We start from the raw sequence: 19649 nt of genomic DNA, 5'->3' as shown, positions 1-19649 counted from the left end.
AAGTAAGACACATTGAACGCGAGGGTTTTTCATACTGCAAGGAAAAATGAAGACCTATCGCGTCAATCATCAAAGGAAATGTTCAGAAATTTCGCTGCTTAATTCTTTTTGTACCTGATAGTAACGTTTAGAATCTAATTTACATGTATCAAAGGGAAAACACGAAAGAGAGACACCGCCTCACTTTTTCATGAAGTTGACGAAATGAAATTCAGTAAACTAGTGTTTTGTTGACATTACCTCATAGAGCAGCTCTTTACTTACACTTACACAAATAATGGGACCCACTCTATGAGGTTTTACTACTTCTTTTTTTTTTCTTTGTAATTTCTTTCAACTGGTGTTGAGAGTTGCGTTGTTAAATAGACTGGTTTCCCACTGCTGCCACCTTCGATTTCTGGATTTGCAAGCAGCGTTCCGCGTTTTTTTTTTTTGCTGAAATACTTGCAAACTATGTATGTCCTCCACTACTACAACAGGGACTCAACAACCCAATATTATACCTATAAATCAGTAAGAATAGAACACATAGTATAGGTTTCCGAAACTTCATTTCTTCACACGACCTCTCCTTGCTTCTGTTTTTTGTTCATGCGCTTTTTATTTCATCCTACTTGTCTTTCAATGCAGACCATGACGTAGACATTTCGTTTACTTTCGAACATTTTTTCCTGAAGTTTCTTTTTTTCAACTTTTTGGTGCTTGCAGCAGATTTACCACAAGCGCAGAACTATCCTATGATTAAGCCATACGAGGTTTAACTGCTTCTGCTTTCACCGATTTCATTTATATCGATTGATTTATCAGGTAGAAATTCCTGCACATGGTGAGTGAACAGCAAATACGTAGGGAAAACATGGATTTCTGCGCGAAGGGGGAAAGTACAACAGAAAAAAAAAGCTCTACTGATGGCTTTGATTTTTCAGGCCCTGACGAAGGCGATAACACTGAATGGTTGGCTGTTAATAAAGATCAATACCAATCACGGCTACAGCTCAAGCAAATCAATAAAAAGCTGTGTGTATAGTCACAGAGATTCAAGGATAGTCGAATATGGACACTACAAAAATGTCCTTTAAATATTTTAGAATTTTAAACAACATATGTAGGATGATTGATAGTAACAATAGTAATTTTGTATTTGTTTTATTTGAAAGAGCTGGAATGGGTTTGGTTAGGCTTGTATTTCTCCGTGGGACGTGCGTTTAGGCTGATTCGGAACCTTTATGCAAACATCTTGAGGAGCTGCTACCATCAATAAATATAGTGAGTGTGAGGCTCCACTAACGAGTCACAGCAGATTCTGATAAATCGAACTTGAAAAATTAATGAATCCAAGGTGTACATCCATTTTTCAGTTGTTTCAATGAAATGACTCTGTAGGTATCTGGATACTGTATTTCGAGGGGATAAGACCAGATGTCTCGCAATAAAGTTTTTTTTTTGTTTTTATTTTCTACTCTTTACAAAATAACAACGTAGGAAACGCGTTGTCTGCTTTTTCAATTTCTAAAAACGTGAAAAATTGTTTTCAATGTTTCTAGTTTGTCAGAAAATAATTGCTTCGAAAAGTGAATGTTAAACGACGATGATTCACTATGGTGTTTCGACTAGAAAAATGTCAATGAGATGTTGTTTTCCGGGGTTTTGTTGCTTTTTCGAGAAAATTTCAATGAATTCCAAAAAATAAATGTGCCAGTAACCTGTTCACTTTTTGATGTTGATTTAATCGATTTAAGGAAAATAGAATCTAATCAAACGATTCCTGATATATTTAGTCTTGCGATTGATGTGTTCGAACCTATGTTTGCCTGATTTTTTTTCAAACTGTAGCGCTTTTTGGATGTACTACTACAAGTAGATCAAGCAAAATAAGGTTCCCTTTCTTCGTTCTGCCCAGCAAAATGTTAAGCAATAAATTCCTGGATGTTTACTGGGATAACTGGTAATTACTACTAGTGATTGATACGATAATTCATTTTATTGAAAAATTGCTTTACTTGATCACGTGAATAAGTAATCCGTCAATTATGTAAATATTTCTTGTATAAGTCGACCATTACCAGGAAAAAATTATAAAATATTGGCGCCTTTTTTGAAGACATAAGTAGCAGACATCTGAATAGGATGGCTGCAGCGAAGTGAGCGTTTTTTTTTCAGAAAGGTTGTAATTAAACAAAATGAACTCAGATCCATGAGCCAAAATTACATTTCAGCCGTTCCTTAGTTTCAAAAAAATTTAAATCACTTACAATTACTTCGGTTTTGTGCTCAGCGCCTAAGGAATCTAGGCATAGTGAGGTGACCCTCACGTGGATGTTATCGCCATAGGGCATACTAGCATGATATCGTCCAAACCTCTTCAAATTTCTTCGGATCTACACCCTCACTAATCCGATTTTCAGATATTTATCAATAGGTAGCATCATCGACACAAAAGCTCGAGGAAAACTAGCTGTTTTCCCAGGCATTAGACAAATATCAGTAGTGAACTTAGCCATCTCATGCTTATCTGATCGTATGGTCACCGCAGCCCCATTGCAATGAACATGAACCGGTTTGCAGTGAACAGAAAAACCTGCAAAAATCTGCAGCGTGAAGACGTTTGCTAATAATGAGCTCCAGGAACGGAAATAGAAACAGAATCGCATAAATTTTCCAGAAGTGCACCAATTCAGTGCGGTTCTGAATAGGATCCAGAAGAAAAGAAAAACAATGGAATTTAGTGTGAACGCTTATATTATCGGATATTTCTTCAGTTCAGTTTTTCCTGGCGGCAACATCTCTTTCCCGTCTATTTCCCTTGACATTCTTGAATTCTTTCGTTTCTGCTGTGAGACATGCACTGCTCAGGGGCTAACACATCGCATCCGGGGCTACACACACACACACACACACACGCATACACAACCAATAAATATTCACTAGTTTTATCAACATCTGGCGAATGTTTTACGACAGTACGAATATCACACAAAGAGAGAGAGAGACAAAAGTGCACACGTATTTTTGTCCAGGGCTTGAAGACGAAGTGGAACATATCCAATACATTGCATTGGAGCAATGTTATTGGAATTTTTTTGTTTCCCTAAGTTTCATGACAGGTTATGTTTATATTCTGATTTTTTTTTCATATGATCGATGAGTTGATTTCAGCTTCAGATTATGTTTATATTCTGACTTTTTTTTTTCCAAAGATCGATGAGTTGATATCAGCCCGCAGGTTTTATCCAGATTATGTTTAGGTTTCGATTTTTTTCCAAAGATTGATTGAGTTTATTTGAGCTCATAATTAATCAAATGAACACAGCGCCAAAATAAGAGAACTACCGATAATTCTAAATTGTGTTAAGTAATTGTTCTACCAGAAGTAATTGGTCTTTTTATGAAGAGATATGAGTTGACCCTGAAGAAAATTCATGACGTGTAATAAAAAAAGTACGAGAACAAGTAAGAATCGTTGATTCCTATTGGAAATCCTACAGCGGTTACATCTAATTTTTTTTTAAAGTGAAAACTAAAAAATTAGCCATATACCATATGTCTTTATTCTTTATTATTGCTATATATAGGATTGAAGCTGCCACTGTTTTTAGACTCAGCCTCAATTTTCAATGGACCACCTATTTTTCGAAAGCATCATAAATGTGAAAAAGAATTAGAAAACTACGTACGCTAAGCTCTAAGAAGAAATATTTATCTGACAAATATCTGATCCTTCCGTATTCCGTAATAGATGGCAGAAAAAACCTGTGCTGTTGTGTTTTTTATGTCGAAAAAAAAAGAATCATAGGAAAACATTTTTTTACCTTCTTCTTTAATACTACGTATGCAAAACTTTTGCTTATCATAAGGAGGATTTTTTCAGACTTTTCTAAGCTTAGGAACGAAGGAATTGTTCCTTGAATAAGTTATATGACAAAAAAAAGTGTAAGGAAGGCTGCTATGCTAAATACGGTGTGAATTAGGCAGCTGCGAGAACGGAAAATGTGGAATTGAATTGGAAATAAAAAAAAGAAGCGATAAAAGGGAGCAGTCCATTAATTCACGTTATTTCGAATGTTTCTAAGCCTATTTAAGAGACATAAGGGAAATTGAGGTATATAATTAAAAGCGATGATATCGTTATTATTCACAGAATTGTGGAAATTCGGCAAAGAACCAAAGGACCGAATGCAGATTTACAAAAAAAAAGAATTGTGAATTACAGTAAGAAAACAACGTGAGCAATAATTCATTTATTTATTTGAAAACACCCATAGGTGAGCCATAAAAATAGGAAAACAGAAACAAAAAACAGCAGCAACTCACCGGAATTTCGCCAAAATATCAGGTTTATCCAGAAAATAATTGGCGTAGTGGGTGATCACGCTCACAATATGACTGTTTGACCGAAGATTTTTTCTTGTAGTCGTTTTTTTCGTATACATTTGGAAATGCTCTTTAAATGTAATGTATCTATTGTATTATGATTGTATATGTATTTTTATGGTGAAGAAGGCATCGATCCAGAGGTCCCACTCAGCACGGGGAGGGGGAACGTAGATGTGTAGTGCTTTTATGCTTTCTTGTTATAACAACGAGGTTTTTCTGAAAATTTATTATTGCCCTGACATTTTGAGACAATCTCATCTTTATTAAAGGCCTTAAAAATGGTTCGAGGTCTTTGATGCTCTGCATATCCCATCAAACTCCTCCTCTCTCCTCACCGAGCCTCGATATCGTCGTTCTGAGTACACGGCGGAGAAACGTCAATAGGAAAACAAGCTGACCAGTCTTACCAACTAGCGGTGCTGGTGAACCCCACCGCTTGCTTACAGATTGTCGCCTTAGGGGAATGAGATCCATGCGCTACGCATGGTATCCTTAAGTACTTATTTCTGGATAGTGTTAAGAAACCGCAACTGTGGGACGTTTGTTCGAAGGTCGGGCCAAAAATAAAGTTCCACCGAAACCTCGTTGAAAGCACATAGCACGAAAAGATAAATATAGTTCCCAATCCCGAAATTTCCAGAAGAGATGAGAAGGGGAGAAGAAGGGGTAGATATCTGCGGTAGTCCCGGTGTCTACGGTGTCTAATACAGACTTTCGACAACGAGAGGTAGCACGTATGTGTTTTCTATTGGAGTAGCGGACAAAAAGGAAAGTAGTGTACATCACCTAAAGGTGACGAAAAGAAAAAGGAACTACAGATTAGTAGAAAATTAATGCTTATTAGAATTAAATAAAAATTGATAGATACATACTTGCCTAGGATCCGGTTTATTTTACTTCTTTATACGTTAAAGAACATCTAAACTGGTTAGAAGCCAATAGAACTAGTTACAAAGCACGTTGTACAAACAGAAACAGACTTGATTCGCTCAGGAGACATTGAACAACAACAACAACAACAAGCTGGCTTCGTACATGTACATGATATTTGGAAGGGAAGTATGGTCTTTACGGCGAGTAATTTTACAAATATACCTCGGATAATTTCACAAATATGATAGATTTTACAAAAAAAAACATGTTCTTTTCTTGATTTTTGCTGATAAACGTTTCCATTCTACTCTTGGACATAACCAAAAAATAAAGATTTTGAATATTCATCCATAGAATAAACAAATTTATTTATTTATTTATTTATTGAAAACACCTGCATTTGTGCCACAAAACAAAAAAAGGAAAAAAAAACTTTCAAGAACAATTTTAACTTTTAACAACAATTAACTTTTTCAAATTCCCTATGTTTCAGGAAAATAGTAATGCTCTTAGACCGATCAGAAACAGCCATACATATTGACCGTACCATACCATACCATAAACATGACCTCTACTTTTTTCGTTTACGTTTTTGAAGACACAAGTTTTTTTTGGATTTTTTTCATCGTCGATGGCCATAGGCTATCAAGATACAGTGCTTTTTCACATCCGAGAATGTCAAGGTGAAGTGATCAGTATCCTGTGAATATTTTTTGCACTGCTTTCACTTCCTGACACCATCTAAACCTTGATCTGATTGAATGAATGAATGCTAAGATCTGCTTCCTCTTGTGGTTGTTCATGTCTAAAACTTTATTTCAAACTAAAACAAAGCAAAATTACTGACAACTTCATCTAAAAATTATCTATAAATCTAATCCGAGTCTGAAAAATTAAACTTTTTATAACTGTAGTCACAATCAATTAAATGATTAATTTCCGTAAATAAATTTAAAGTAGCAATAAAGCTGTACTAGAATAATGACAGTAGTAAAGCTAATGGTTCACAATGTGATTAACATAGAAAAAATCAAAAGAAAATCTCGTATCAGTGCATTTGAACACCCTGGAACCTTGGTGAATTTCAGCTAGAAATGTATTTTCATGAGAATTCAAGATCCACAATGTACAGCACGGAACATATACATAGAGCCACAGGTCAATTTCTCGATCAAAACTGTTCCATATTTACAAATATACACGTAGAATCGAAAACTGAAAGCGTATAATTTGCCATGCATGAGAGAGAACATATATTTCTTCCAGAAAAAGACAGATTTTTGTGAATCGGCGAAATTCAATCTAATGAAAAGAAAAAAAAAAGCCGAACGTTAAAGAAATGCAATCATGATGCGCTTTCACTTCCGTCTGTCGTTCTCCGAGATGAAGCTACTCGAAAATTTCGGCCGCTACTGTTCTCTCCTAATAGGTTCGTGTATGGGTTTCCAGCAAATGAATTTCTCTAGCAATATTCTCTCTGGCTTGTGATTCCAGTTCAGCTCGTAGATCCTTTGTGGCGTAGATGTTAGGGATTTGGAGGAAAAAACGCAGTACCTGAAATGCATAATAAAAATAAATAAAAACAAATAATAAAGGAAATAAAAATAAAGTAAAGAAGAGTGAAGTGTGAGTTCACCTGAAAAAGCGAGAAATCTAGACAAATGACAAAAAAAAGTTCCCCATAGAAACTACTTATTTCGTGTAATTGAAGATATATATGTACTGTAGGATGGATGTGCTTTAAGATATTATCCAGAAAAAAAAAATTAAATAAAAAATTCAAACAATTCAAGGTATTATCCAGAAATGAATGAAAACTTAAAGCGACGTTTTAGCTTATTTGGTAGTTTTCTTAGAAATTTTGAAACCGCACCACGAAAAACTTCAACCTAACAAAAAATGGTCAAAAATTCCGAGTTACTGGGATCAGCCGTGAGCCTACAATAACTCCGAATTACTGGTTTCAGCTGTGATCTTATTTTAGAGAAATTAAGAGTAGAATTTCTGCATTGTGATATGATGCAGTGATTCTATTCCTCATTTTTCGAAAACAGTGGAAAAAATCCAGCGATCGAGCGTCGAAACTACGAAACAGGTAACGAAATTGTTTCTACAAGTCCCATAAATGTATCCTCCATGGAAACCATGGAAACTAAGTTTTTCACAGCTAAAGTTGTAACTATTCAATTCGTAGCATTGGAAATATTATACAGTACTACACAATAAATAAATTCTACAGTCACAGCAATGTATCACCGTGAAAATCGTGAGAATACACATAAAAACAGCGATTAAGGATCGCCAGGAGACGTGAAGAGCTCGAGAAGCGTGAATCAGCTTTTTTCAAATCATCGATATAGTGTGAAACTGAATGAAAAATGAAAAAATCTATCATAAGAAACCAAAAATTCCTTTTAAAAAGTGTGCAAATTCTTTTTTCCTCAATAGAAACCTTAAATTATTTTTGTAGGCCGCTAAGAAGTTTCACTTAACGTCGTCTTGACATCACTTCACATCATTTTGTCTTTAGATGACCTTTTCGGAATAGCCTGCAAGTAATTTTTCTCTACAAAGTCGGCCAACACTGTCTAATGTCCTAAAAGTTTGCTGGATGGTTGACTTTCGCATCGTATCCAATTCCGTTTTCACATTCCGATTCTGGAAATAATGCGAGCGGGCGTTTTTTTGTACAATTGTACGAGTTTGTTCAGTTGTTTAAAGCCGATTGGTATTGCTTCCATTTATGGGTATTTCTTAAGAAAGTACACTCACTGTACGACATCGACATCGCTACAATTTCTGAGGGGTTGAGAAGGGAATAATAATTATTATCCAGGGAGTGCAGAGTATCTTTTCGGTGTTTATCAGAGGCCATGGCAGCCAATGGATGGGATATGTTGACGGGGGAACGACTGGATATCCCCTGGCCAAGACACTTCCCATCAAAAATAACGAGGAATGCTCGGATCATAGGACATTTGCTAGGAAAAATGAAGACGGGAACTTTTTGAAAGTAGCAATATCACATAGCAATTGAAATAAATTACCAGGAAAACGATATGAGAAAAAAAGAGGGAAAAGAAAAAAGTAGAAAGAAAACGGTTTAAAGGCATCACCCCACGAATCTGGCGTGGTGCGGGTTTCAGGTGGGTTATGTCTATATAGGGTCGTAGATTATGGGGAAAAGAGTGATTCTTCGTCCATTTCTTCCTAATTGCCGTAAAAAAACGGTACGGCGAAGATGCGGCGCGTGCACAAGGCTGGCGCGCTCCAATCGAACTCGTTGTGGAAAATAGCGCCTCGGAACGCTCGAAGCCGCATCTTCCGAGCCGTTTCTTACGGCAATTAGGAGGAAATGGACGGAATCACCCTCTTCCTCATAATCCACGCATAGGCACAACCCACCGTATCACCCCAGATTCGATTTAATTTCTCGATTAAATCCTCGATTCTCGATTAAATTTCAGATTTAAAATAGAAATAGTCAGACAGATCAATTTCTGTGCGTTCTCCTTCCCTCAAAACTCATTGTTCTCCTCTGCTAGTCTCATTTTTCTTGGTTAAATTTTTTGTTTACTCCCAGCATGCGATGGCTCTAGGCACAAAATGGTCTCTGTCGTCCACAAGGATATAAATACGGGGGAATGGCAAACAGCCAGCGGGCACATATTCTCGGCAATATATTCATATTATATTATATATTATTACTTATTATAATATATTCTTGAATTTCGGGACAAAAACTATACTTTGCTTTTTATCGAAGGAAAATATTTATCACATTTCTATGGAAAGATTGGTAAATCTATGAGCTCAGGTAACTGAAAGTTATTAACTCAGTAACTCTTAATAACTAACTAGTCTACCTACTTTTTACTTGTTTCTCGGATAAATCCTATCTTTTCAATTTTTGCATAACTGATGGGATTCACAGAAGACAGGCAGAAGACAGGATCTAGATGGTAAAGTTACGGTGTGGGCATTAGCACCTCATCGACGCTTTGATGAAGAATAGGAATCAGGAATTACAAAATATTCTTAATTTTTATAGTAAAAATAATGATCATCTAGATGGAAATACTGCAGTTACATAATTACTAAATAATATAATATATATAATACATACAAAAAATATAATACATTAATTAACTAAATTATCGGATTTAATGTTTATTATTATTTCGTACTTACATATTCGGATTTTCGCGGAAAGATCAGGAAAATTTTTTGAATTTCTTATAAACAGCCCAGTATGCTACGCGATGCTTTAGTAAAGAGACGAGAAGGGATTGAATAGATTAGCTCGATTAGCTTAAGATTAAAATAAATCAACAACAGAAGTAAGAATCCTAGAATTTTCCGACTCAACTACTATTTACAATGAAAGATCTGCTGTGAATATCTTAAAGAGAACGAGAAATAGAAATATTTCATCCAGAACTGCTAAGAAATCCCATTTTCCTCAACACCTAAGGAAAAAAAGAAAGAAAAAAGAGCGTTGTTCCCAGAATTGATGTCATAAAGTATTACAAGGTTGTTAAGAACATTTAACATAATGACATATAATTGGCGCTTAACGGTGGCGCTAAAAATATGACGGGACCATTGAACGAACACCTGAACAACTGCACTTGTAGTTAAGCCAATAACATTTTTCCCAAAATCCCCATCAAATCTCACTGTTATTAATAGCTGGAACAGCTGTAACATTATATATTGCAAAGCAAATATAGAACATGAGTGATTTTTACTGCAGCGCAGTTATGCAGAACATGAGAACTTTAAGTCTATTTCCCGGAAAATCTCAGGAACTACACAAGCAACAGCGCAAACAATCATATTTTGCAGTTTAAAAAGTGCCAATTGGCAGCTACAGTAACTCAAATTGTATATTATTCAAAAAAAAATGACAAGTATTAGTATATTGCAAAGCAAATGTATGTAGAACATGGGGAATTTTTATTGCAGTATGCCAATACAGAAGCCAATGAGGACTTTAAGTCCACTTCCAGAAAATTCCAGGAACTATTCAAGGACAGGAGCGATAGCGCAAGCAGTCAGTATAAACACTGTTAAATGGTAATTACAGTGCATTTTATTGTATTTTATTTATTTATTCATTCATTCACACTTATGTTGCACATATTTAATATAATACATTTTGATTTATTCATATTTTTATATATTTATATTTGTATTTACATTTATTTTACTTCAAAAAATATGAGAAATACGAGCTGATTGAGCTAAGAATACTGCCGAGTTCGCGAGAAATAGGACTTAAGATAATCTTATTTCATATTATCGTAAATTGTGAAGCAAATATAGAACACGAGAAATTTTTACTGCAGTACGATTACAGAACACGAGCACTTTAAGTCCATTTCCCAGAAAATCCTGGGAATAATTCACGGACAGGAGCGATAGCGCTAGCAGTCAGGTTAAACAATGCTAAATGGCAATAACGGCCCCTTAAATTGTATTTTATTTATTTATATATTTATATTTTATATATATTCATCATAGTATAGTTGTATTTATTTACATACTTATATAATTATATTTTATGTTTATATTTATCTTACTTCAAAAAACATGAAAAAAATGAGATAGAGAGCTAAGAATACTGTAGAGTTCGTGAGAAATGGGACCTAAGAAAATTGTGCTAAGCTTTGTGTGCACATCGAGAACAACGCAGCATACATGACAGAGAATATCCCATGAGATTAACATGAAAACATCCCAGTATATGTGAAATAATTTTCTCATTTCTTTTTTTTTCAAAATTCCAATTTCCTTCCTCTGAACACTACAGTGATTGCTTCTAGAACATTACGAAGAGATTAGGTAATTTCGAAAATTTCAAAGGAAATTCGAGGTTGAAGTAGTTGTTGGTTTGTTTTCAGGATAATTTTCAGGATTAAATCTCAAGTCTTATCTTGTTTATCCTTATAACATGCTTTTTATTTTATTTTATTTTTTCATTTGAATGACGTACCATTTTTACGAACTCGAATTTTCTCCAAATTACCTCATAAATGAAATTTTTCTATTGTTCTTCACGAAGCCGAGTATGTAACAATTGTTGACTAGAGTGGTTCAGTGAGAACGAGGAAAAAACAATTTCTCCGAGATTTCAAGGATAAGATGCTCGTTTCCGTTTTACTGTAGTTGATTAACTGGGTGGGGTTACGCACCATCATCACACCCTCCTCTAATACTGGGATTCTTCCAAAAGCTCTGTCGCACTGCTATTTCCCATGTACAACAACAAAAAACTACGATGAGAAATAAGTGAGGCTGGGAATTATCCTTGAGAAATAAGCGAAACTGAGAATTATCCTTGTCAGATGCGATGAAAAAGTGGAGAATTAGAGAAGGATACAGAATTACGATAAGTCATTGTAGATTGTTGGGAAAAAGTGGCCTTAGTTATATAAAATATTTATAAATTATTTGAATTGTAATAAAAACAAATTATTTATAAAAAAAACACGTAAAATTTTCCCTTTTGACTGAAAAGGAAGGGGTGAACAAGAGTCTCCTGAGCCTAGGAGAAGAGCTTTTAAGTCGAGAGTTAGAGTTTTGGGTAGATATCGATTGAGTTCGCACTTAAATTCACTTATCCTAGAGATTTTCCGAGCACGTCCTCGAAAGAAACGTCCAGGTTTCCACGAAACCGCTCTGTTTCCTGGATGCAGAGTCACAAGAAGCAAGATATCATCCAAAAACTGTTTAAAATGATTTTAATTGATTTCCTTGAGCTGTAGCCAAGATTGGTATTGATCGTCTTGATCTTTGACTCAAAGACAGTCGAAAATGGGCAATGTTTAAAATGTTTTTTTTTGTTCTGTATGCATTATTTATTACAAGCGCTATAATACGTAGCGAAAGGAAAATGCTCCTACTTTTTGTCAATAATAATAATTATTATTATTATTCAAAATTCCATAGCACTCAAGAGGGAAATAAGAAAGAAATATACGAACAGAAGAAACACATGTATAACTTCACAGGAAGAATCATTAAACTCTCACAAGCAAAGCCTACTGTAGCTATGAAGTAAAAAACAAACAAGTTCGAAGAATTCTTTTCTCTCAAGAAAATTACACATAAGAAAGGGAACCCATAAAAAGTAGAAAATGTTTGTACAAGTGCGTTTTTTTCCTCTCGTCGCGCTTTTCCAAGCAATTCAACCGCGTCGTATTTCTTGGAATGATGGGGGATTTTCAAGAAATTCACCACATGTTACATAAAATTAATTATGCATAGAGAAAACGAGAAAAAAAAGAGAATTCTCAAGAATTCTTCATGTTTTTTGGAGTGAAATGTTACATTAATCTCTACAAAGAAGGTATTATGGATTCAGAGGTGGTGAAGCGTATTTTTGTAGGATATATACTCAGCAGTGGTGGTAAGATGGAAATTTTTTAAAGTTCAGGGAATAAAAAATTGAAAAAACGATGTAAATAAATAGGTTGAATACCTTTTCTCGTTGTTTTCTGTATTCTTCATCGCTCAAATGGCTGTACTCTTTTCGTTGCGCTTTTTCGTGTTCGGAAAATCTGTCAACATTGACATTTAGGTTTAATAAATTAAGTCACTTAAAAAGTGAAGAAGGACGACTTACTGCTCCTCACTGTCACCCAAAAAAGCCATATCGAAATCAATGAGGTAGTGTAGGTCTTCCTCACCGGAACCACCTTCTGTGAGATGAGCATCGGTTGAGTAGGAGCCGGAGGCGATAATCAAATTCGCCACATAGTTTTCCTAAATAAACAGCGTTAAACTCCCTAACTCTATAGCATGTTTGTGTGTGTGTGTCCGTGTGTCTGAATGGAATTCCCCTGGTCAATAAGGCTGCACGGCATCCACACAAACCCTCCCTGCGTGTATGTGTGTATCGATTATGGAAACCACTGTGAGGGCTTAGCGAAAAGAGATGGGAATGTCGCATTGTGAAACGGCGCAACGAATGGATGGAAAAAACCGGAAGAGCTGAGCATGGATGAAGAGAACCGAGCAGGGAAAAGAGCTCTAGCTAGAATAAGCCGAAGTGGAAACGAATTGAAAATGCACGACGAAAATCGAAAATAGGACTTAATATCCTAGAGGCTAGAGGCGTTAAAGTGGCGCCAAAGGATCTGAGCACGAGTTCAAGTCCTTGGAATATTCGTGGTGAAAGAAATATGATCACAGCTCTAATGGCTTAGGGCGCAAAATAAACCTCAGCACCTCTAGAAAACCACCTTTGAATTACCAACACTAGTAAATGTCAACAAACCGTGGTGACAGGCATAAAATTAAATTAAATCCAGAAAAAACTACCGAATCGAAGGTGGTGTCCTTTGCGAACTGATGCAAAAGAAGCGCACTTTTTTCAGCATTATCGGAAGCGAGTGGATCATAGACGACGCTAAAAAAAAGGTTTTCAAAAAAAAATAGGACTTAATATCCTGGGCAGAGACGAAGTGAACTATGCCAAAAATGAAGAATACCCACTTCTTGAAGAAAATAGCAAAAGCAGTAGCGTAACGATCTCTGAGATGATCTTTATACTTGTCGAAAAGCTTGAACATTGCACATAAATGTGGAATACCTCTAAAAATAATTCTGGAGCTTTAATGGAAGCCATAAATATAGTCATATAAGCCGTAAATAAACGAACCGGAAAGGTCGCGGAGTGTAGGCGTCGATTATGGTCTTCCGCCATTTCTCTCTCGTTGGCTCGCTAAGGAAACTTGTGAGATCATTCCAACGAGCCGCAAGTTCTGCGTCCATATCCTAACGCTGAAAATTTGTCGACTGTGAGACTGAGATGAGGCAAATGCTGTGAAAACGAATGGAGACGAGGGATGTGTTGTGAGTCGATAACATGATTAGACGAAGACGGCGAGCAATCGCAATAAAAGAATGCTCCGCCTCCACTCGAAATCGCCCCCCCCCCCCGTCGACGAGGTGCTCCTCGAAGTTGGCCGGGTTGAGCACACGACGGACCTCCGTGACCTCCGTGTAGTGGTTGAAGTGCAAGCGGCGGTGATTTTTAAAGTGCTGGCAACAACCTGTGGGTGATCGATGAATCGTTGCCCTACACTGCCCACGTCTCTGATCTGATCAATGATCAATGAATTTATCGGCGGAGAATTCGTAATAATGGGTTTGAGTGAGGTGGTCCAGTTCGAGGAGGCGTCAATTAAATTTAGGTTTAATTTCCAGAAATAGAGAAAATGAGAAAATAATGAATAACGAGAGTGAAGCGAGAAATGAGGGAAAATGTCCGAGAAGAGCAAGGAATTTCGTAATTTCCAGTAAATAGCCATTGAATCGACATTTCGAAATTTCACAGCGTTTTTGTGCCGCAGGGCAAGGATCGCTATGCTGTGACAGATTGAGATAGATGGCCATAGTAGGAGGAGGATCTTTTTTCTGATCTTTTTTATCTACTCCCTTGCTCAGATCTGCGAATGACCGCGTAGGTGTTTCATTTTGGTCGGTTGTCTTTGCTTTATGCACTTGTTTTGTAAATATAAATAAGGAACTTCGAGGATTTCATTTTATGCAATTTGTTTCAACTAAAAGAGCCCGTATATTCGGTTTATAATGGAAATTTTCCAACGTTTCGTGTATTTACAGAGTTACCGAATCCATTGTATTGAATTGTTTGGTAAATCTATTGCCTCTATTCGATTACGACCAGCCGTGCACAACAAATCGAACGAAACAAATTTTCCGCTTCCCCTATTTCAACAAATATTATCTCGATAAATGTCGCAGGTTAGTAGAAAACGTAAGCATTAGCTATAACGCTGGCTTTAATTTGATTTAGTGTAATTTCTGAAATTTTTTGAACTCTTGCCGAGCAGAACAAAGTTGGCCTACGCGATTAATTAGACATTCTTATGGAAAATATTAGGTTGGTGCAAAATAAATGCAGGTTTTTTTTTTGTTTTATTAGTTTCAAACTTATTTTTTGATAAACTAAGGCTTTTTTTTACGAGATATTATACATTGTTGGAAATCTTATTGTATGAGTTTTCTAAATATGTATATGGAATTTAATTCAAGTCGCTTATTATAAAAATAATTTGGTTTTTATTTTCAGATGTCTAAAGTATCTAATCTAAAATGCTACGGGAATCCCGCAGCGATCAAATAGGCTACAATAATTTGATTCACAAGAATTCAGAACAGAATTCAAGTTTCACATTCAGTTCTTCACAGTTCTTCACAAAATTCTCGTTATATTCGTTAGATACATAAAATTAAGAAAAATTATATTAAAAAAATACATAGAATTCAAAACAAAATTAGGGCTTAGTATGGTAACAATTAATTAAGTTACAAAAGATGAATTCCACTGACAACTTAATTTCAATGGGCTTTTACTTGGTTTATGCGATAAAAGTTGCATAGCATTGTGTTTCGGTCGGTTTTGCCAGGTAAAATTGTATTATAAATAAATATAACAATTTTTTTATAATTTTTTTTCTGATTGTTAAATAAATAACCCAGCACTCAACATGTTCTGGATTCATTTCAAGGATATAAGATATAGTTAAGATCGTGTGTCCAACTATAGTTAGATATTCGAGAATTTTCTTGACATTCATCGGAACAAATATTTAATAGGAAATCCCTAGTAAACAACGATTAAATCAAATTTATCATGACTTATTATTTACTGGATACACGGCTCGGCTACGTTATTTCCCATGTATTCTTGTTGTCCCACCTCCCCCCTCTAACCAGGGAATTTATACTTATAAAGGAAGCGACCACGCTCCTGAGAATTTTTAAAGGTTTTCCATTGTTTATTGTCCGTTTTACGATGTGAGAGTCAAAGAAATCTCGAATCTAGTGTTTGTTTTGTCCGAGACGAAGGATCTCTCGCCACTTGTTGGACACATCGAGGACAAAAAGTGTGAGTGAGTGGAAAGTGTAACAAAAGAGCTTCACAACATCACAGTTATATAGATAGGACTGAGAGTTTCTTATTGACGTCATGCAAAGCTGTGAGTCAGAAGAGGTGATGGATGTGCAACGAGCAACTTGCAAAGAAAAACAGGGACTCATTCGATAACAACCACATTTTGCTTCATAAATTGTTCTTTTTTTTCTGGCGAACACTCTACAAGAATACATTTATTAAGGGAAGTATTCTCTAGGATTTTCTCAAACTATGAGAAAATGCAATGACGTGAAGCAATTAGTGTGAACTCTTCAAAGATGCAATTCATCTGTATAATCTTTACTATTGTTTGTAGCTGAGTGAGAAAGATTTTCCGAAAATCCTGACTATTTTTTTTGTTTGTTGAACAAATTATAAGGAAAATATGGTCGAAATAATTAACTTATCCTGTAATTTATAGATAATTATATTATTTATTTATTTATTTATTTACTTATTTATTTATTTATTTATTTGTAACTATTATATTTATAGTAATATTTATAATTATTAACATTTATTCACTATAATTATATTTATAATTATATTTATAGCTTTCATAATTTACAGATATATTTTGAAAGGGGTGTAGTGTAGCGGTTAGAGATTCTAATTCCTGCACGTCCAATCGGAGGTTCGAATCCGCCCCGGTACTAACCAAGCCTTTCATCCCTCCGGGGTCGATAAATTGGTACCGTACTTATCTTGGAGGATAAAAAGCACTGACTTGACACATCGACTAGCCCCCGTGGGTCATTGTATCGGCCAGTTACACGTTCGTAAATCTCAAACGATTCTGAATTGAAGTGAACGTGGGGGTGACGGTCCCAAGCGGATTGATAGACGTTATACACTTTATCCTTTTATCCTTTATACATTTTTTTTGAATCTGCAAATATACATGTACATATGGGCGAGGTAAAGTGTACGTTACCCTGCTGTTAGGTTCTTCCAGCTTCAAACACATAAAGTAATCTCAGAGCATTTCTTTTTTTTTTCTTTTTTTCTTTTCTTTTTTCTTCTCGTGGCTGATAAAATATGGAGTGAAAATCCCTCAAAATGAAGCTATGAAAGGGGAAATTCGAGCAGGCGTGGTGTATAGATTGTAAAGGGCAGAGAAATGGAAGAAAATGATAAATACTACTCGGATGGGTATGACTTGAAATTCAAGAATATCACCAAAAGTACATTTATTTATATTTATTTTTCCGTACTTAATTATTTTAATGATAAATCAATTTTTAGATGGTAATCAGAAGAAAAGTGATCTGAGGAATAAATGAGAAGAGATCAAAATAAAATAACCGAGAAAATAAACGATGGAACAAAGACAGGAAAGAAAAGGAAGAGGAGGAAAAATAGAAGAATTATCAAGGAAATGAAAAGGATAAGGATTGGGAAGATTACTTGACTACGATTACGCAGATTACAACAACGATTGTTAGCCGAGAACGATAATCGTTCGTACGTAGGGAGGAAGTCGACCGATTATCCTGCATTTGACGTCAGCAACACTCAGTAAGAAGATCAATTTGAACGAGATGAAAAAAAATTTCTTTGATGTTGCTGTTACCGAGAAAACTCCTGACTAAAAATAAAATGTCGTTCATATGTGCCTCGTTTCCTCAACAGCATGTAGCTGTAGCGCGTTTATTAATCTATTTGTCTTATGTGTAATACGTAATGAGATACGTATACGTAAAGTACTCCGTTCATGGATAATTCTTCTCTGAAGCACGGTCCCACTCAGAAAAAAAAAACATAGAACCTACAAAAATTTCCCTCAAAATTATTCCACATTCCTTCTCAGGAAAGCTTTCTACGCAAACATATTCACACTGTAATTCACCAGAAAAATGTACATAAAAATAAGGGAAATTTTGTTTCCTAATATTATTATTATTATTATTATTATTATTATTATTATTATTATTATTATTATTATTATTATTATTATTATTATTATTATTATTATTATTATTATTATTATTATTATTATTATTATTATTATTATTATTATTATTATTATTATTATTATTATTATTATTATTATTATTATTATTATTATTATTATTATTATTATTATTATTATTATTATTATTATTATTATTATTATTATTATTATTATTATTATTATTATTATTATTAATATTATTATTATTATTATTATTATTATTATTATTATTATTATTATTATTATTATTATTATTATTATTATTATTATTATTATGAGGATAAAAAAGGTAGAGGATCTGTCCTGCATGGCGCTGATCAACCTCCTCTTTGGAATGCGCCTTACGTTCGACTTCAATCGAACCTCAGTAACGTTTGAGGTTTATAAACGCATGGCTGGGTCACATAATAGCTTGCGGGGGCTTGTTAGATGCATCACGTCAATGTCAACTCATCCTCCCAGACAGCTCCGGAACGAAGTTAGCGATTAAAGTACGGTGAATGTCTTTATTGTCTCTGGTGAGTCTTTGAACCATCGTGGGTGAAATCGCGGCTAAACCTCTTAGCCACTGTGTCACAATCGCTTTATTGTGAGATTAGTTCTCTTGGACTCTTTGAGAGTCAAAGTCCACGAAGATTGAAGATTCTACTGGAGAGAAGACGGGTCACCTAGTCAATAGATCTATTATTAGTGACTTTTAGATGTGTCTGTGTACTTTTAGATGTGGAAGGATGGCTATTGATCGAATGACCAAGAAAACATAGATGTATCCTAGAAAACCGTATGGGGCGTTGAAAAGGCAAACGTTCACAATTTCTAAGAACACCAAATTTTTAAGATCATCCACAAACTCGGCTGATTATACACTAAGTCATATGGCTTGGGGCGAGTGTATGGCAATCTGAAAGAGAAGAAGCTTCGAATACGGACGTTCAGACCGGAGATATATATTATATCAGGGTGTAGCGCAGTCGGTAAGAGGTCCGCTATGGTCGCGCAGACGATGGTTCGAAACCGCTCTAGTGCCAACTAAGCCTTTCATCTCTCCGGGATTGATAAATTGATTACCAGGTTGGAACCTGAAAGTCATTGTATACGGTAACACGCGTTCCAAAACCTCAACGATTACGAGTTACAGTAAAACGCGCTGGCGCATCCTAAGTGGATTAATACGTCAAAGACTCAACCTTTATTTTTTTTATCAAAGCATTCGTGAAGTATCCTTATGATTTTTGGAACTCGGAAAAGAAAAACGTTTCTTACGTCAGCACATCACGTGTAAAATTGCTGTGCACTCTCAAGACAAGGAGAAATTTTGAAATAGTAAACCTGGAAAAGAAAAAAATTAGGCTTTCTATTGTTTTTTTTTAAACACAGTGTCCTATTACTGAAAAATTTCCAACGTCATTTGTGAATGAATGATGAATGCGAATTGAGCAGAATAAAGTTAAAAAAAAGAAAATTCACTGTAATTTTATTACGGTGGATTGCTAGACGGAG

At 35.2% G+C, this 19649-nt stretch overlaps 2 protein-coding genes across 2 annotated transcripts; one reads left to right on the top strand and one right to left on the bottom strand.

Annotated features, from left to right (window-relative positions):
- Positions 1 to 6669: 6669 nt before the first annotated feature.
- On the bottom strand, positions 6670 to 14028 carry RB195_020764 (uncharacterized protein; the record flags this gene model as incomplete). The annotated part of the gene is made up of 6 exons (XM_064189217.1): positions 6670 to 6801; positions 12734 to 12812; positions 12878 to 13017; positions 13576 to 13663; positions 13750 to 13848; positions 13916 to 14028. 6 exons carry the CDS (start codon positions 14026 to 14028, stop codon positions 6670 to 6672), a joined length of 651 nt encoding a protein of 216 aa, XP_064045098.1.
- A 3287-nt stretch (positions 14029 to 17315) lies between these two features.
- Positions 17316 to 18427, top strand: RB195_020763 (uncharacterized protein; the record flags this gene model as incomplete). Its single annotated transcript, XM_064189216.1, has 2 exons — positions 17316 to 17379; positions 18069 to 18427. The coding sequence occupies 2 exons, from the start codon at positions 17316 to 17318 to the stop codon at positions 18425 to 18427; spliced, it is 423 nt and encodes a 140-aa protein (XP_064045097.1).
- Positions 18428 to 19649: the final 1222 nt, after the last annotated feature.

This window comes from Necator americanus, chromosome II (genome assembly GCF_031761385.1).
Source record: "Necator americanus strain Aroian chromosome II, whole genome shotgun sequence".
Classification (NCBI taxonomy): Eukaryota; Metazoa; Nematoda; class Chromadorea; order Rhabditida; family Ancylostomatidae; genus Necator; species Necator americanus.
The sequence above is the reverse complement of the archived record's forward strand: the minus strand, read 5'-3'. Positions and strand labels throughout refer to the sequence as shown.